General features: G+C 36.4%; 1 protein-coding gene across 1 annotated transcript in view; it reads right to left on the reverse strand.

The window, feature by feature from the left end:
- Positions 1 to 10,626: 10,626 nt before the first annotated feature.
- The window catches only part of LOC136253436 (mucolipin-3-like), a 169,558-nt gene continuing 162,588 nt past the window's right edge, over positions 10,627 to 17,596 (reverse strand). Inside the window, exon 14 of the mRNA XM_066046109.1 lies at positions 10,627 to 10,845. Within this exon, the coding sequence (XP_065902181.1) occupies positions 10,816 to 10,845 (30 nt within the window). The 3' untranslated portion in view covers positions 10,627 to 10,815. The remainder of the gene's footprint in view (positions 10,846 to 17,596) is intronic.

A 17,596-nucleotide genomic window follows, 5' to 3' on the forward strand; every position in this document is an offset into this window, starting at 1 on the left:
TATGCCACAGAGTGTATTAACACAGCATGCAGATATGCATACCCAGGAAAGGTTTGCAGAGCATATGCTTGAAATACCATAGTCATCTTATTGTGTTCATGTCTAATGAGCTATAGCCACTTGTGGCTCAAACATTGATACAGATTGTTAGCTTACTTAGGTTCTGGTGACTGGTGCTGAAAGCATTTCTAAAATAACAAGGAAAAAGCCTAATATGTCACAGACTCCTCCATTACAACCTAACTTTTGGATTTTTAAAAAAAATCAAGAATGTTTTTGGTGGCAAGTGTAGTGTAGTTACAGTAGTCTAGATCTTTCCTAGCACCCTTTAAAGTTTCCACCAATGTGAAAGATTAGCATAGCCTTTATGACAAAGGTGCAAGGTTAGATTGTTCAGCAAATGCAGTTAATTTGCTTAACAACCTACCCTTGCATCTTTATACTACGTAGCTTGTCATAAAGACAATACTAAATCTTTCACATTGGTGGAAACTTTACAAGGTGCAGGGAAAGATCTATAAACCTAGCTAAAAATAAAATGGCCATCAAGTAGTCCCAGTATAGTAAATTTACGCATAATTATCATCCACTTGAATATGGAAAAAAATGCACTTAGTTTTCCTATTTTAAATGAATTATATTTGGCATTTAATACATACAGACTTGTCATAATTATTTTGCATGTGTGCAATTTGAGTATAGTCTTCTCTATGGGTCTAATGTTAACAGTCATTACCAAACTGGTGTGCATGAGCTATAACTTGAGCAGCTAAAATTTGTGTATTAGTCCAAATGCCTGTTGATGCATTAACCAAAGTGTGGTTGTGAACATACATCTTAAATGTTGGTAGTAACTGCCAATAACTGGTCTAAGAAGACTACTCAAATTGCACGCATGCAATAGTTTCCTTATACAGCACCATTAAGTCATTTGACAAGTCTGTACATATTGAATACCAAATATAATTTAATAGGAAAACTGAGTGTACTATACTGGGGCTACTTGATGGCCATTTTTTTGTTCTCAGCCCACACATAATTAGGTTTGATGGGCACCCCTTCTACTATTGATAAGAACACCATAAAGAATTTGTGTACCAAATATGGTGCTTTTATCCACCCTGTATTCTAATTTTGCAAAGTTACACCACTATGTCATGGGCAACACAGAGACCATACATAGCCTCATGTACTATTGACTGTAGAGACTAACAGTAGTGAGTTAATATTGTATTATTGTAGATATTATATTATATATTATTATTATCAATTTCGTCAATGACAGGGTACACAAAAGGCTAAGTGCCTGTACAAGGTGGTCCCCAACAAAACAAAAAGAAACCGTACAATAAACACAAATACACCAGAAACCGTAAAATAAATGTGATTTTTGTGTGTATTATGGCGTATATTTATATTGTATAAGTGATATAAGTTATGATAATTATAGTATAATTATATTATTATATATATTTGTACTACATTCTTGTATTGAACACTGAACAGTTTCGTAAATGAACAGACAATCTGTTATTTCAGTTCAAGTGAGCAAATTGATTACTGGCATACTTCACCTTCATACGTTTAAGTTTGTCAAATGCTGCACATATGTACATTTTATCATTGCTCTTCGTATTTGTTGTTCTACAAATAAGTATATAGTGACAGATTATAATAATCATGGGGCATTCCCCAAAATCACTGGATGTTTAATGATGATGATGTAATGGGAATCTCTAAATTCATAGACCTCAACTGTTGTTAATACAGTCTTAAGAATGCTTGTAGTCAGCAATCTCAGCATCCCTATACAGTACACCATTATATACCTAACAGTGTTTACAGTACTAAATATAGGAATCACATAATATTACGTTAGGCAATTATCACAAAATCTATACAAAAGCTGACATGACCATAGTGCATAACACGATCACTCACATCTAGCTGTACATGACTGCATGTACAACTACATACTAGTGTATTCATACATACCTGAGTGTCATAAAGTACAACTTACAGTAGGGATTATGAAGGTTTGGGCCATTCTGGCCAAAAATATCACCCTTAAACTATTTCTTTCATGACAGCTTGGCAGGTATAAAAATGCTGTAGAATGATCTTCCAACAAGATTTTGCAGGATTTTACTATTTAACTGAATTTTCTGCTGCCCTGACTGACTAACTAATGCCTCCAGTAAAGCATAACTTGACTATACATGGATAATAATGTTGTATATGGGCTTGATTTCTTCACTACTTTGACATTGTTTTGGCCTGAGATGTGCCTTTTCACCAATTTCAGCAGCTACAGTGCATGCATCATGGACTTACCTTTGTGTCCCATTTCTTTTTCCATTAACACATACCGTAGGTGTCGATTTGCAGTGGCTTCAGTGGAGCTGGCTATATCAAGATAATTATCCAGATTTCCATAGTGATTGGACCCCAGAAATAATTTGCTTTGAAATGCTGTTTGGAGGCAATTTGGGATTGTACTGTATAGCTTAAAGATTTTGAGTGGCGAGGTTGAGCAGTGTAGCTAAAAATAAAATTTTCACAGATTTGCAAACAATCCCAAAATGTATTAGATTATAATACATGGAGGTCTAAATATTAGGATAAAATTTTACTGTTAACCCCGAAAACCTCGAAAATATTTAGGCTACATGTTAATACTTTGTGCAAGGTGCTAGCTAGCTATATACCCATTGACAACATTATTGTTCAATGTTAGGGATAAAACTAGACACTAACCAAAAAGCACTAAGTTTTGTTTGTACATGGGTGTACAGTGGTGTACATGGGTGTACAGTGGTGTACATGGGTGTACTTCAGTGTACATGGGTGTACAGCAGTGTACATCTATGTCAGGAAAGTTTACCTGTCTATTCAAGTAGCACTCAAATAAGACACTGATAATCAGTGAACTTGTCCAGTCATACCCCATGCATTCTATTTTATCATTTTGGATTAATTTTTAATTCCCTGCTGCATTAATGACTAGGGCAGTACATAAAACTACAGTGACATATCGGACTCTTGAAATAGTCAGATTACTCACTAGTATACTGTATATGCCACTAACATGGTATGTATTCTGCAGGCCTACCAACTCTCAAGGTCTTTACCATATAAAGCTCACAGGACACAGGACACTCCAGTAGAGATACAGTTGGGTCTCAGTTAAAACTTTGAAAGATAAGATGGTAAAACATATAATGAATCTTGCTTGTAACTTCTTGGCCCAAATGAAGTAAAATTAAGCTTTGCATGTGGTAGCTATATATTGCACAATTTCAAAAATCTGTAGTTTGTCCACTTATGAAATTAATAATCATCAGATACAAACAAATTTTTAGTCAACTAGCTAGCTATACTTGTGCACTGCTAATCTCTTAAATCAATCCATCTGGACCAACTTGAAAATCCATGTGGTAGCTGAGCATGCACACACATTTTAGTTTTGAATAATGCACATACATAAAAATGAATGTGGTGTGCATGTACAAAATGTCACAAAACAAAATTAAATACAATGGCGGATCCAGGATGGGGCATTTGGGGCAAATTCCCCCACCTTGTGGAGGAGCCATACTTCTGATTAAAATACAAACTTTATGCCAGGCCAAGATCAGCTTATAAAACTCATGAAAATATGCACATTTTACTAGCATTTATTACAAATTCATCTGAAACTAAAGCAAACCAAAGTCAAACTAACTATGAAATCGTCACCCAGCACCTTTATGCTTTCTAATCGCCTCTAAAATAAATTATCATGTTGCTATTGTTTAAGACATTAGAGTGCCTTTTAAACAGCTTTAAAGACTTCACAACTATCTGCAAAACCAAAATTGTAAAAATCAACAGTGAAATATAACTAAGAGGTGTATTATTTGCTACTTCAAAAATGCTGCAACTAACAAGAGAATCTGGGTCTTCCCAACCACCCCTGTTTGTGCCCCTCCCCTTGCCAGGTCCTGGATCCACTCCTGAAATACGATGAAGTCCATTACAAAAACTATTTAAGTCCGGTGCAAAAACTAAGTAAACAGGTAATGAGTTCCAAAGTTGATTTGAGTGTGGGAGAAAAGAGTGGTAGCAAATATGTATGATCAAATTCACAGTGCAAGACCCCTTTTCACAGATCTGGTCACAAAAGTGTTACAATTTGGCATAAGTTTGAGCAAATTGGCCTTCCTATGTCTTTCTTCATGTCCATGGTCTATTTTTAAATGCACGTTGTGATGATAGTAGCAAATTTGCTTCTTGTACCATTAATCTGACTTGGTCTCAGCAAGGGTAACCAACGTGTTGATATGTGTTATTAAATACAGGGGCGGATCTGGGATTTTTTGAAAGGGGGGGGGGGGGGGCTAAGCTGGACAGGGACAGCCAGACATTAGAAGATACCATGCCTTTTCTCACAAAGCCCTATAGTGGTAAGATACTGTACATGCATGTAGTATACATTGTCAAAATTATTAGCTATTTGGAATAATGACTACATTAGTGTGCAAAAGCACACTAGCATGTGAAGTATACTAATGTAGGGGGCCAGGGCATGCCCCCTGGTGAAAATTAGGTCCTCTAAAGGTGAAGCTGAGTGTGTTTAGCAGTTTTTCAATGGAAAACAATAGAATTTCAGTTATTTTACTTTTCCATAAAATTAAGACTGATTGCAATATGCATTGAGTAGCTATCATACAAAAAAATATTTTCCTATGATTTACGTGAATGACTGTTCTATTAGAGTAGTTCGATCTTCTATAAAAATTTTCGTGCAAGAAATTTTCGTACAAGTTTTTGCATACGAAAATTATTTTACAACGGAAAAAAAAGCTAATTACGGTAGTTTATCAGAACACTAAGGGCAGAATACCTTAGTTATTGACGAGAGTCTGAGGCAAAGCCAAGGACTTGTGTTAATAACTAAGATATTCTACAACTGCTGTGATATATCTAGCTTATATCCAAGTAAAAAAAAACTGTTCATCTATTACTTTGATGTATATGGCTTCATATAGAAGAATGACTTAATATTTACAACTGTGATATCATAGACAAAAAAACTGTGAGCATTTTGATGAATATATGGCTTCATAATTATTCAGTTAGTATGAACACCTTATACTGACACTGCATTTTGATTACCAATATTGCATATTTGGCATACACCATACTGCACAATATGATAATTATTGCTGCAGGTAATAATTACCATTTTTATTGTTCAAGTAAATTCTTTGAATTGTGGCTTCACTGGGATATAACAATAGGTATAATTTAATAAAGAGGGAAGTTTTCCTGGAACCTACCAACAGGGGCGTAGCCAGACTTTTGGTGATGCCAGGGCCTAGCTGTAAGCTGAAGACCCAAAACAAACAAACAAAAAAGCAAAGGGAAAGAGAAAGAGAAGGTACCTGCTGACAATAGCTGTTCTCCACCAACTATATCTCCTTATTTATAACTACCTACATAGCTTGTTACACTGCTCTGAATACTATGACTGCTCTATTAGAGTATCTCAAGTTATTAATGCCTGGGACTGAGCCTAGGTTCTGGCTATGCCTCTGCCTGCCAACCCAAGCTTTCTTCCTACACTTATCCAGGCATAACCACATCTCAGTCATTAAGTTTTGATTTCCCAGAAGTAGCACAAGCAAATACCATGAATGTCATTTCAAAGGAGATTTCACACAAAGCAAATACTAGAGACATTTGATGCTGTAAAGACTTAATATTGTGGGCTCTTTCTAATTATGTATTAGTAGAGTGGCTAAGCAACAGTTTTGATGAAATCATTCACTTTATAAAAGCACCAAATTTTCTGTGGAAGTTGAGAAAGGTTTACTAAATCATTTGAGATACGGTGCCACATCAAACTCTTTGCCTTAGGGCATGTTTTGAAACTTTAAACTAGGTTATAAGCTCTGGTCAGGAAACCACACAAGTACATTCAAATTTTTTTTGTTTAGATAGCATGAATGTATCTCCAATTTACAGGTGCAATCAGAAAATCTTTCAAAATGTGGTATAAAACAATCTGTTTTAAACACTTTTAATGGAGCAAATATTTCAGTGATATAAGTACAGATACAATCCAACAGAAATAACATATTCCACATATATGGCTTCATATACCATGACCCTCTGTGCTCTCTTAACATGAAAGCTAATGACTTGGATGGACACCTCCCTTGATCAGCTTTTAAATATGATCATCCCTTGCTTGTCTATTCGGATGCAATGTTTCAGTGTATTTACTATTGAACCAGCCCAGAGCATTTTATGGCTTCCTCAATACATATCTATTGATCTTACTTTTGCACTGAAGTGGCAGCGTGGTGGACAATTCTTACGATGGCAGTGATAAAAAACAACTCTAGATGAGTAAGTATTAGACTAAAATGATAGCTTGTACAATAGGTTTAGCCATATTAAATTGTTTACTGTGTAATGTACCATGAAACCACCTAACTTCAAAGCCAAATTCCAGGGTACATATCTTATAAACCCTGGCTGGCCATGGTACATTTAAGTTAAACCATGGCTGGCTAAAATAAACCATGGCTGGCTATGGTACATTTAAAATAAACCATGGCTGGCCATGATACATATAAATGTACCATGGCCTTGATATATCTGATGAGGTAACGTTGTTTGTTTTTATAAGAATCCTGGCAGTATTGGAGTTTATTATTACTCACGTGATGAAAACCATGAACCCGATTTTGCATTCTACAGCACTCATACGAAGGCGATTCGACACCCTTACGGCTTACCACCCTATGAGTTGACAAACGAAAGTTTAAGGTGAGAACTAGTGTCATGGTTAATTTACAATCGCGTGTCCGCGTGCCGTTTGATTACGTACCACGCCCACTTTCCGTATATCACGAGGTAACGGAAACCACTCTACAGCGAAACTTACTCCTCTGGATGTTTAGAAAACATTGTAAACAGTGGTTAAACGATGTAGCAACTTTGAAACACTTGTTAAATCGCAAAATTGAGTGTTTCCGTGATATTCATAGGATTTTCCCGTTTATGTTAACAAACGTAACTGCAACGTTACTTGCTGCTGACCCATAATCGAATTTTACAAGACTCTCTATATAATAAATCCAGCGGGTTGCCTCGTATTGGCTTGGGTGATTAGTCGCCCATAGTAGGCTATTAACCTCACATGAGGCTTATTATAAGACCATAATTCTTTGTAACCTTTACAGTACACCAATGTACATGGTGTACGTGGATTGCAGTTTATAGCGCCACGAACACTAATCATTAACACGAGTACACAATTGTGCATGTGAGCCAAAACTTTATGGTGTTAGTGCAGTGTACTGGTGTACGCATAAAAGGCTACAGCATGTTAACTTGAGCGTATAGAGTGTACAGCGGTGTACATGGGTGTACAGCGGTGTACATGGGTGTACAGTGGTGTACATGGGTGTACAGCAGTGTACATGAGTGTACAGCGGTGTACAGCAGTGTACATGGGTACACAGCAGTGTATGCTAGCTATAATGCTTTGAATGCTCCAGTAGCTATGGGTTACACTTTACGTAAGCTTTGCACACAATCAGACATCAGCCTATTATCGTTTTCATTTTCCTATCATAGCTATCATACACTGCAGTGCTCAAAAATTCAATTATTTAGCTAAACTTATTAAATTTGTACTTTCTGCATTAATAGCTCTCTCCATAACAATAACTTTTAGTTTCTTCAATGTTTAACATTTGGTCAACTTTTGTATGTGGAAAAGTTGGTATTCCATTGTTTAGTCACCAGCTTTAAGGAAGTTTTGTCAATCTATGCTAGACCTACCCAACTTGCGAGCCAGTGAGCTACAATCCCTGCTAATGCAGTGGTAACACCATGTAGACTATAGATATTGTCATTCACAACACCATCACTTCTAGCTTAACATCATTTGAACTGACATGTCCATTAGATTCTAATCATCACCTCTCACAGGCTTGATCTTGTAAGCAAAATGAAGTAGAGTACCATCAAATTCTAACAGAATTATATCGGCTGAACGTTTCTAACATATATGAAACCCTCGAAATTAGGACATTACCAACAATTTTCTGTGTCAAGAACACTTTCATTTTATTGCAAAATTTTTACCCAATACCAAGAGAGAAATTTTAGACGGTGCCTCAAAGATTTGCATCACAACATCTCAAAATATATTTATTGCATGGAACTGCAGGGAGTAGCTGTGCCTTTCTGAATCTTGTAACTTATAAGGATTCAGGGCAGATCCAAGGGGGGTCAAAATGTAATGGGACTCCAGATTGAGATATAACTTTGCAGAGTATGCCAACCTATAGGGGCTCTGGGGTCATGCTCCCCCCAACCAGAAAAAATTTGAAAATTAAACCCTCTGAGATGGGATTTAGTGATTTCAGCAGTTCATCGCTGTTTTTTGGCTGTTGTACTGTTATATTAGGGAATCTCAATGTTGGTAAGCTAGAAAAATATTGAGGGGGTCAAGAGCCCCCTTGACCTCCCGAAATCCGCTGAACCTTTCAATATGGTCTATATGTCACAAAATATTTTGTCATACTATGGACTACTGACTCAAAACCACCTGCTGGAGCATGGGATATTAATTCAGGAAATTCTATAGCATTTTGGTTATTCCATATTAATTTTTCAGAGAAATTAAAATAATAGAAGTGCATGTAGCTATCATGTGACAAAGTCATACACTAAGTTTCATTTGATTCCTTTTATCACGTTCCGTGTTATGGCTGTTTGATTTACTGTAGGAATTATATTGTATTTGTGATTGCACAATACTTGTAATATTCAACTATACAATAAAATCTGTTAATAGGATCACAGGTCACCTCATTTAAACTGGCCATTGTAACAGTCTCCCTATTTAAATGTCATTTGTGTACACAATGATGTTAACATGTTTAATGCAGCTACTTCCTTAACAGGCAGGCCCAAAGGTTACTGGAATGAACAGGTTCACTATTACTTTTATGCTTAATGATTAAGTAAAACTATATACAGTATTTAAATTGATGCAATCATATCACTATAGCACTAGCATTCAGCTGGCTATGGACACGTGCTTGATTTGCAATATGGTACAATTCGGTTCTTTCAAAAAGTACCTTTATTGGTTCTATTTGAAGCACTCTTTACTGTACTAGTGGACCTATATATTCATATAATATGTATATATGTAAAATTAACTTCTAAGGCTTATTTTGTGGTTGAGGTACTTTTCTAAGTTTACGTGAATTTTCTGTTAGAATTATGGTAAAAAGCATGCATATTACACTGTCTCCTTTTCACTTAATTGTTTACTATAGTGGACCTATACTCATTGAAAATAACCACTAGATGATTATTTTGAGTTGTAGGATGCCTTCCAAGTTAGTTTGTGTGTTCCATAAGGATTTGCAAAAACATGGGCAATCCCTATCATGAACCTACTATGTAACATGCATATGGTTCATGATTACTTTACCTACAAATTGTAGGTTGAATCATTTTAAAATGATGCTGATGTGCATTATTACAACTGTGAAATTGCAATTCAGTTGGTTGTCTGGTGGAAACCATGGCACACAATGCCAGCTATATTTTACAGTGACACATTCTGATGATACAAGTGATAGTTGTAATATGGGCAACATCCTTAATACACCCACACACCATACTACTACAATACAATTACAGTGTATATAAATGAGTTTGATTCCCAATAATAAGTGAAATTCTCTATGTAAGAGCAGTTTGGCTGTAAAAAAAGGTAAAGTAAAAGTAACTGTCTTAGAGCTGATATCTGAAGTGACCAAGAATGAAGCTAACTACAGCAAAACAAAGCTTTAACAATAGACATTTTCATTCACCCGTATTTTACATTCAATTTTGTTGCAATCCTAATTATTTCCTTTTAACTCTATTTGGCTAGGAATCAGGCTGTAATTTCAATAGTCAATGTGAAGGAAAAGACTAGCCAATTTGAGTGTACAGTAGAGCACGAGTCAATAATATTGGTCACTCCAGATCTCAGCTCTTTCAGTTGCCAGTTTCTTTTACTTTCATGAATGTACTCTGTCTTACATCCAAGCTGCTTTTGCAAGAATGATACACATGACCGGATCTGGAAAAACCAGCCCATGACAACAGGTTTGATTTTTTAACTACAAGAATAAACTGTCAAATTTCACTATCACATTCAGCAAGCCTTGAGTGGTGTGCTTTTCTCAAGCCCAGTGGCAAGCCACACAAGCAGTCTGGGGCCTTAATGGAGCTCTGGCCAACCTAGGAATAGCTGTACATGGCTGTACATGCAGCTCCATGGTGTTAAATAAAGGCCTGCACTATTAAATTTACTCATTTTGAGACTTGAATAGCCCATAGTTTGGCCTAATAAATCCCTACACATTCCACTTTCATTTTATATACAACCTCTTGCCACACCTCCCAACACACCTATTGGAGTTTACCTAATACAGTCAACATCAAGTTAAAAACTACCTAAATGGCTGGATATTTAGCTGTTGGCTAAAATGTGTGAAAATTTAGTACATGTAGCTTCAACCATATGCATTGTGAGCTACATGTAATATACTAAATACATACTTAAAACTGGCTTTTCTTGATACTTTTAAATAAGCAGTAAGATCAGTTTTCCCAAACTAAGTCAATAATATATAGCAATATCCTATTCAAAACCTAAAGTCAAGATTAGCTATGCTGGTCCAAAACTAAACTAAAAAACTAATAATAAAGTAGCAGCAAAGTCAACTTGATAACCAATCAGAACTTTTAGTCATTGCCATGATCCACTTCACCAGTCTGCAAATAAAATGTGATCATCATTAAAAATATATATTATACCATAGTTTGGATCAAGTAAATAGTTAGCATTATACTGTGGTTACTATGGCTATCATACCATCGAAAAGCTTGAAACTTTGAGTTTGATTAGGAAATCGAAGATTGAAATAAATGTAGTGAAATAAGGAGATTTCCCACACCTGAAGATACACTAGTGGACATTTACTACACTATATCATCAGGTGTAGGCAACAACTTTTTATTTCTATGATCACTGATCAAAACTTCCAATTTTTACTTCAACTTATTTAACATATACCACAACAAAAGAAAGGGTGATGTCATACTTGATGTTTTCATCTGAACATGTCCCCCAACTATCAACTACTTGAACGTGATTATGAAGTGGCCACCACACTTCATTTTCAGCTATGTCCAGCCAATTACGCAGCATCACAAATAAAGAACAATACAAGAAACACTTCTGCATAATTCAACTCAAATGGGACCTAACCATGATAACATGCATTGTATGCACTGTGATATGCCAAGAAGAATCTGCTGTGGTGTAGCAACATTTAACAGTGAAAAGTCAAGCCTGTATATAGCCTTAGCTGTTATTGAGTTAAACTTGTCTGAAGGCATTAGTAAATTAGTCAGTAAGTTAGCCAGTAGAAAATTCCAATAATAAAATAAAAAATTCAAAGCAACCAATTGGAGGCAGGGGCGGATCTAGGATTTATAAAAGGGGGGGGGGGGGGGGGCTAATTCAAGGTACTAATCTCTTGGGTAGAGGTGTGCGAAGCATGCTGGAACTAGGGGGGTCTGGGGGCATGCCCCCCAGGAAAGTTTTGAAAAATAGATGCTAAAATACTGCAATTTGGTGACATTTCCACATAAAATTCATAATATTTTCTGCCTGTAGATATTTTATATACTGCCTTTAGATTATAGGTATGGCTCTCTGAAGCATTTTGTTAATGGAAAAGTTTGGGTAGGTACAGACAACCAAGTACATGATGCACCCCTCTCACAATTGCACAACACTGAATAGATGCACGTTAGAACAATAATGTTGAAAGTGGAAAATTTTGAAATTTGAACAATACAAGATTGAATCTGAGAGCATTTTCAATGGAAATTGTGTACCTGAATTAAGTATTGCCATACATATTAACTACACAAGTAGATGAATGAAGCCCTTTAAACAGACCAATGCACTTCATTGTATGTATAGGTGCAGGCGGATTTGGAAAAATTCCTTAACAGGACCAACTATATGCTTCCAGTGAATGTTCTATTAGAGTAGTTAGCTGACTGCTTTATTAGAGTATCTCGATCTTGTACACTTCCAATGCTGATCCGGGTCCTTGTTGCATAAACTTTAGCATAAATCCACTGATAATACCTTGAGAAAATGCTTATAAGGTGGTTTTATGAGTATTTGTATTATTAGTGATCATATATGCTAAGACAAAATTTCATTATAATAGTCAGCATATTGATCAAGTAAAGCCTAAAAGTGAAGAGGGGGGGGGGGCTTCAGCCCCAAAGCCCCCCCCCCCCCCCCCCCCTAGATCCGCCCCTGGGAGGCACTCTGTCTCGTACTATGCACTTTTAGATTTGGTTATACCTAACCAATATGAAGGTATTGTGAGGCTAGTTTCTAGTCAATAGTTTTGTGAGAAAGTGCAAACATCCATGATCCCTAATTATACAGTACTACCACACTGTATGATACAAATAAAGTTTATGTAAGGCTAGAAAGGCTCCACCTAAAGTTATGGCTGCCACTAAAATTGCCGTGCCTAAAAAACAACATAGAAATATCATACACAATGAAAATCACTTTTATGGATAGTCTCACTACATTCAACATTAAATACAGCATTACAAAAAAAAACAAGAAGAAAATACTTATAGGCAGCCAAATATATATATATATTTAAATTGTCAAAACCTGTACTTTGGTCTGCCTGGCTCACTTCCCAGACCACAGTTGCCAAAGAAGCAGAGCTGGCAACCATCGTACACACAGCAACCAACTCATTGGTGGGATGTGTCTTTTGTGGTTCCAAAGAATGCCTATATACAGTACTTTCTGCGCTACACCATATAGCAGCAGTACAAGCAGTAGTTATAGAATAGCAGTAGTAGCAGTAAGCATGTAGCTAGTAATAGCAGCAGTAGCAAGCACCAGCTAGTAATAGCAGTAAACAGTAGCTATAGTAATAGCTGCAGCAGTAGCAATATACGTAGCAGCAAGGACTACCTTTAGTAATAGCTGTAGAGTCAGCAAACAGTAAGTACAGTATGTACAAGTAATGCATCTACCGTATATAGTGTAACTATTCTATCCCCTGGACCATTGATGAAGTGTTCATTTTTGAGAAACCACAGACTTGTCTTGGGTCCAAAATGTATGTACAATTATAAAGTAAGATCATGAGGCTATTAAGGTACCCAGGTATCCTTTTTGAGGAGTACCTATGCAGCCATGTACGTAACTTGAATAGTGTAGAGTGGGGATATGTATATGAGTGCACTACGGTGAGATTTTACTTAATAAATAAGGTATAACTGAAGAGATGGTACAACATTAATGTGTTTATGGATGCATGATGATCTCATTTATAGTCAACCTGTCTAATAAGGACCATTTTTGGATTTGCTAGAAAGGGTTGATGCTTTGGTGCTATACATTAATATCCAATTAAAGTATAACTTAACTGCAGCACATAGATGGTCTTTCAATACAGGTGGTCATTAACACAGGTTGCAATGCACCTAGACACCTTCATTCTTTAAGACAAACTTGGCATGGCCTTGTTGCGAGTGGTTATTGGAGGTGTACACTCCAATACAGCAATAATAGACTGAAAATTCCACCACATACCACAACATAATTCATTATATCTCTTGAGCCCATTGTGGTCCCACCACAAAAATTTTATCAAACATAGACTATGACCCAATCATTATTCACGAAAGAATTCGAAAAATTTCATGCAGCATTTTTAAAATATAAAGGATTAAAGTTTTCAATGAAGCACTTTTGAACCATAGTTAAGTAGATATCCCATAATTTAGGGATCACTAGAAAGGTCTATCAACAGTCTTCCATCACTGAAAATTGTGTTTAAAAATATTTACACAGTACAAAGTTGCAGTTGATTTTGTAACTAGAGATGGACCAAATTTTCATGAAATATTCAAAATATTTGTGGTCATAAATCAGAAACTATGGAATGTATGGAGCTAAAACTTTGCATGAGTGATAAGCACCACAGGTACTACAAACACACCAAGTTTCATCAAAATCCGAGAGGTGACCCTAAATTCCTTGTTGATTTGACACGGAATGACCCATATATTATACGATTGATATTGGGTAATAACTGTACTTGTTAATGTACCATTTGTAAAGTCTGTTTATGTGTTTCTCACAAGACATGACATTTGCCAAAGCTGGATCTGTAATGCTTTGGTAAGTGAATCAACATGCCTGTTGATGTTCTGTACAAGATGTGGCATTCAATGAAAAGAAACTTTTGGCTGGTCTGTGGTTATGAACATAATTATACATGTGAACTCACCCACATAAAACAAAGTAATGAAATCAAGAGTAGAGACTGTTCCAAAGAGATGTTTCTTAAGGAGTGGGAGGATGTTGGTTACTTAAGCCTGCATGCAGTGATACTGATGGAGAGTTCATTGTCAATGTTGCCTTTGCACTAATGCCCTGATTGCACAATAATGGAGACATTGTGGCACTTCTTACTGATAACTAGAGATGTGATAAGGTATTAAGGAGGGATAAATGTGACTACAATGATATGTGACTGAATTTTACAAAACCAGGCTTCAATGCACAAAGCTTTGTTAGGAGATACGGTGATTTTAATGAGTAATCATTGTGTAATAACTTCCCAGTGCCTGCAGCTGTGTAAACAAAATTTGCACCAATTGTTCATCTGGCAGCTTTTGAAGTTGCTAGTTTTGGCAGCTTTAAAGGTTACCAAAAATGGCAAAAAATAGGTTTATCAAAACCTGCCAAAGATGGTTCAGGAACATGCCTCGTGGAAAACAAGGCTTCCACACACACAAAATCAAACTTATGTTTTTACCAGAAATGGATTGCTGGTCTAATACATTATCATATTCCACACTGTACTTCCTTCAGGACTGGCAAGTCTGGTTTCTGTAGCTTTCTTCTGACCCTGTCAAAGCCATGAGTGGGAGATTGGTGCCATTAAATGTGACCGGGCCTGCGATAATAGGGCATGTGGGCACATGATTTTTGCCTACTTTTTCACACTTTCATCACTCATAACTTTTTGTACCATTATGCTATGGCATTGCAATTTTCAGCTCGTAGTAAGCATTTAATTGGCATCATGATGCAAGTTACAGAATGGAAATATACTTTTCCAGTACTAAGATATCACCTGTAGAGTGATGGGGTGTAGTTTGTGCCCACATGCCCTGTTTTCGCAGGCCCAGTCACAAATGGCCATGGCTTTGTGATAATGGTGTGTAGTGAGCTGGGACTTCACAGAGAGCTTGCTAATAGTGTTCTCAGTAAATTTGGAGTGATTTGAGGGCCATGGAGGTCCATGGAGAGCCCAAACTTGGCCTCTGGATTCCAATTGTCTACTTACTTCATTTTATACCCCAGTAAGCCCGCCCACCCACCACCCACCACCCACCACCCTCCACCCTCCCACCCTATTACTACCACCTGTGATATTATTACCTGCTCGAAAAAAGCTGCCCAAATGGGGTATCAGAAATATATACACCCACTCAGTGATAGTTAGTAAATAAAACTGGAAACTTCAAAAGCTGCAAAAACTGGCAACTTTTAGAACTGCTTCAAAAACATATCACTAGCAGCTTTATGTTATTTCCAAAAGTGGCATAAATTCCATGACCTTTTATAGTTGCAAAAGTATATTTTAATTATGGAATTGAATTTCAGTTTGGGGTTTCAAAACTGGAAGCTTTTATAGCTACCAAAATTGGAAAGATTATAAGTCTAAAGTTGGTAAGTTTACAAAATTTCCAAATGGGCAAGTTCTGTAATTACCAAAATTGGCAAGTTTCATAATATCCAATGTTGGTAAGTTTATAATTTCCAAAATTGGCAAGTTTGATTTTCCAAAATTGGCAGGTTTGATTTTCCAAAATTGGCAAGTTAGGATTTCCAAGATTCCATTATTGGCATGAAGTAGGCATGCCAAACTTGGCAATAAAAACAATAATTATAAACATCTTATTTCTTTCCTAAAATGGAAACTCAAACCCACAATCAATGGTTACACACACCACTATATAAGTAAAACCCGATACTTTCCAATTTTGGAATAACTGTTAAGATGCTTGTGAGAGAAATTGAATGACTTACTGGTTCCATGACAAAGCTGTGTATACCCTCCTTAGCTTGCCAAGGAAAATATGTTGCTCTATTTTTGCAATAATTCAAATCCCACATAATGCCAATGTTGGCAATAATGGGGGATATGAATTATTGCCAAATTTGACAAAAAGATCCTGCCAAATGTGGTCTTAAAAGAACCTGTTTTGGAAGCTTGGTAACTGTTACATTAATTCTGTTGTTGTCACAACTTTGAAGTTGCATTTTGTAAATTGCCAACAGTGGTAAAATAAATTTTTTACATTGCCAGATTTCTTTTAAGGGTGTTTCAACTTTGGCAATAACCCAAAAGCTGCAAAATATGGAACCCAATAGATTGACAAAAATGGCAACATGTTGGATCTACATTTGGCAAAATATGGACTTTACTAACATCTGGGATAAGCCTAATTTTGCCACAATTGGCAAAAATATGATACCGAATGTTGCCAAAACTGGCAAAAAGCAAGTTTATCAAATCCTACCAAAATTGGCTGTTGAACATACCTGCCTTGTTATATGACATCCGGTCACATATGTAGGTAAGCAGGCACACTAGTGTATCTTTCTGTTGATTTATCACAACCAAACACATTCTTCTGAGGCAACCCTAGGAGTGATCAGCAAGGGGAACTTACTATATGCAATGAATATGGCAGATTGAGGTTGCGACCAAACTGGGTTAAAAGCAGTGGCCACTTTAGAAGGCACTCCATCCTTTCAGCTGTGAGGCATCATCTAATGGCTGCTAAAAGTATGTAATGGATATTGAGGAACTTTTGTCATCATATAAAATCTAACTGGGCTCCCTGTACAATGGACTAATTTTTTTGATTAGTCATCTAATGGTACACTGATGAAAAAAGTGAAAACCAATTTCTACTCTTGCTTGCCAGGCCAGGGTTGAACATGGTGGGAGTAGGTAGTCTTGTGTGTGGCAAGACTAAGGAGGATTATTGTTTTATTCAAGCTCTCTGAGTGATGGACATGAAGCATGACTAAAGAACTCTATACAAGTAGGGAGGAGTGAAAAACATGAAGTCAATATTGGGTTGGAACAGTAATAAGTCAGTCCGTCTCTGTTAACTTTTAGCTTCTATATTGTTTGTGCAGTAATGGTAACATTTTAGTCCAGCAAGCTCCAAAAATAGCGATTTAATACCTAGCTACATAGGTAGATGGATGCACTTAAAAATGTATAATTATTTTATTTTAAAGCAATTTTTTATAAGTAGTCTATGGATGTTCACCTTTCGCACTAAGTAGCTTGCATGGGTACAGTTAGACCTTGCGCTTAGGTAATTCTGAAAACTATATATCTATACTCCTGCTGAAGTAAATCAGATGAACTAG

The sequence above is a fragment of the Dysidea avara genome, chromosome 4, assembly GCF_963678975.1.
Source record: "Dysidea avara chromosome 4, odDysAvar1.4, whole genome shotgun sequence".
Taxonomy (NCBI): domain Eukaryota; kingdom Metazoa; phylum Porifera; class Demospongiae; order Dictyoceratida; family Dysideidae; genus Dysidea; species Dysidea avara.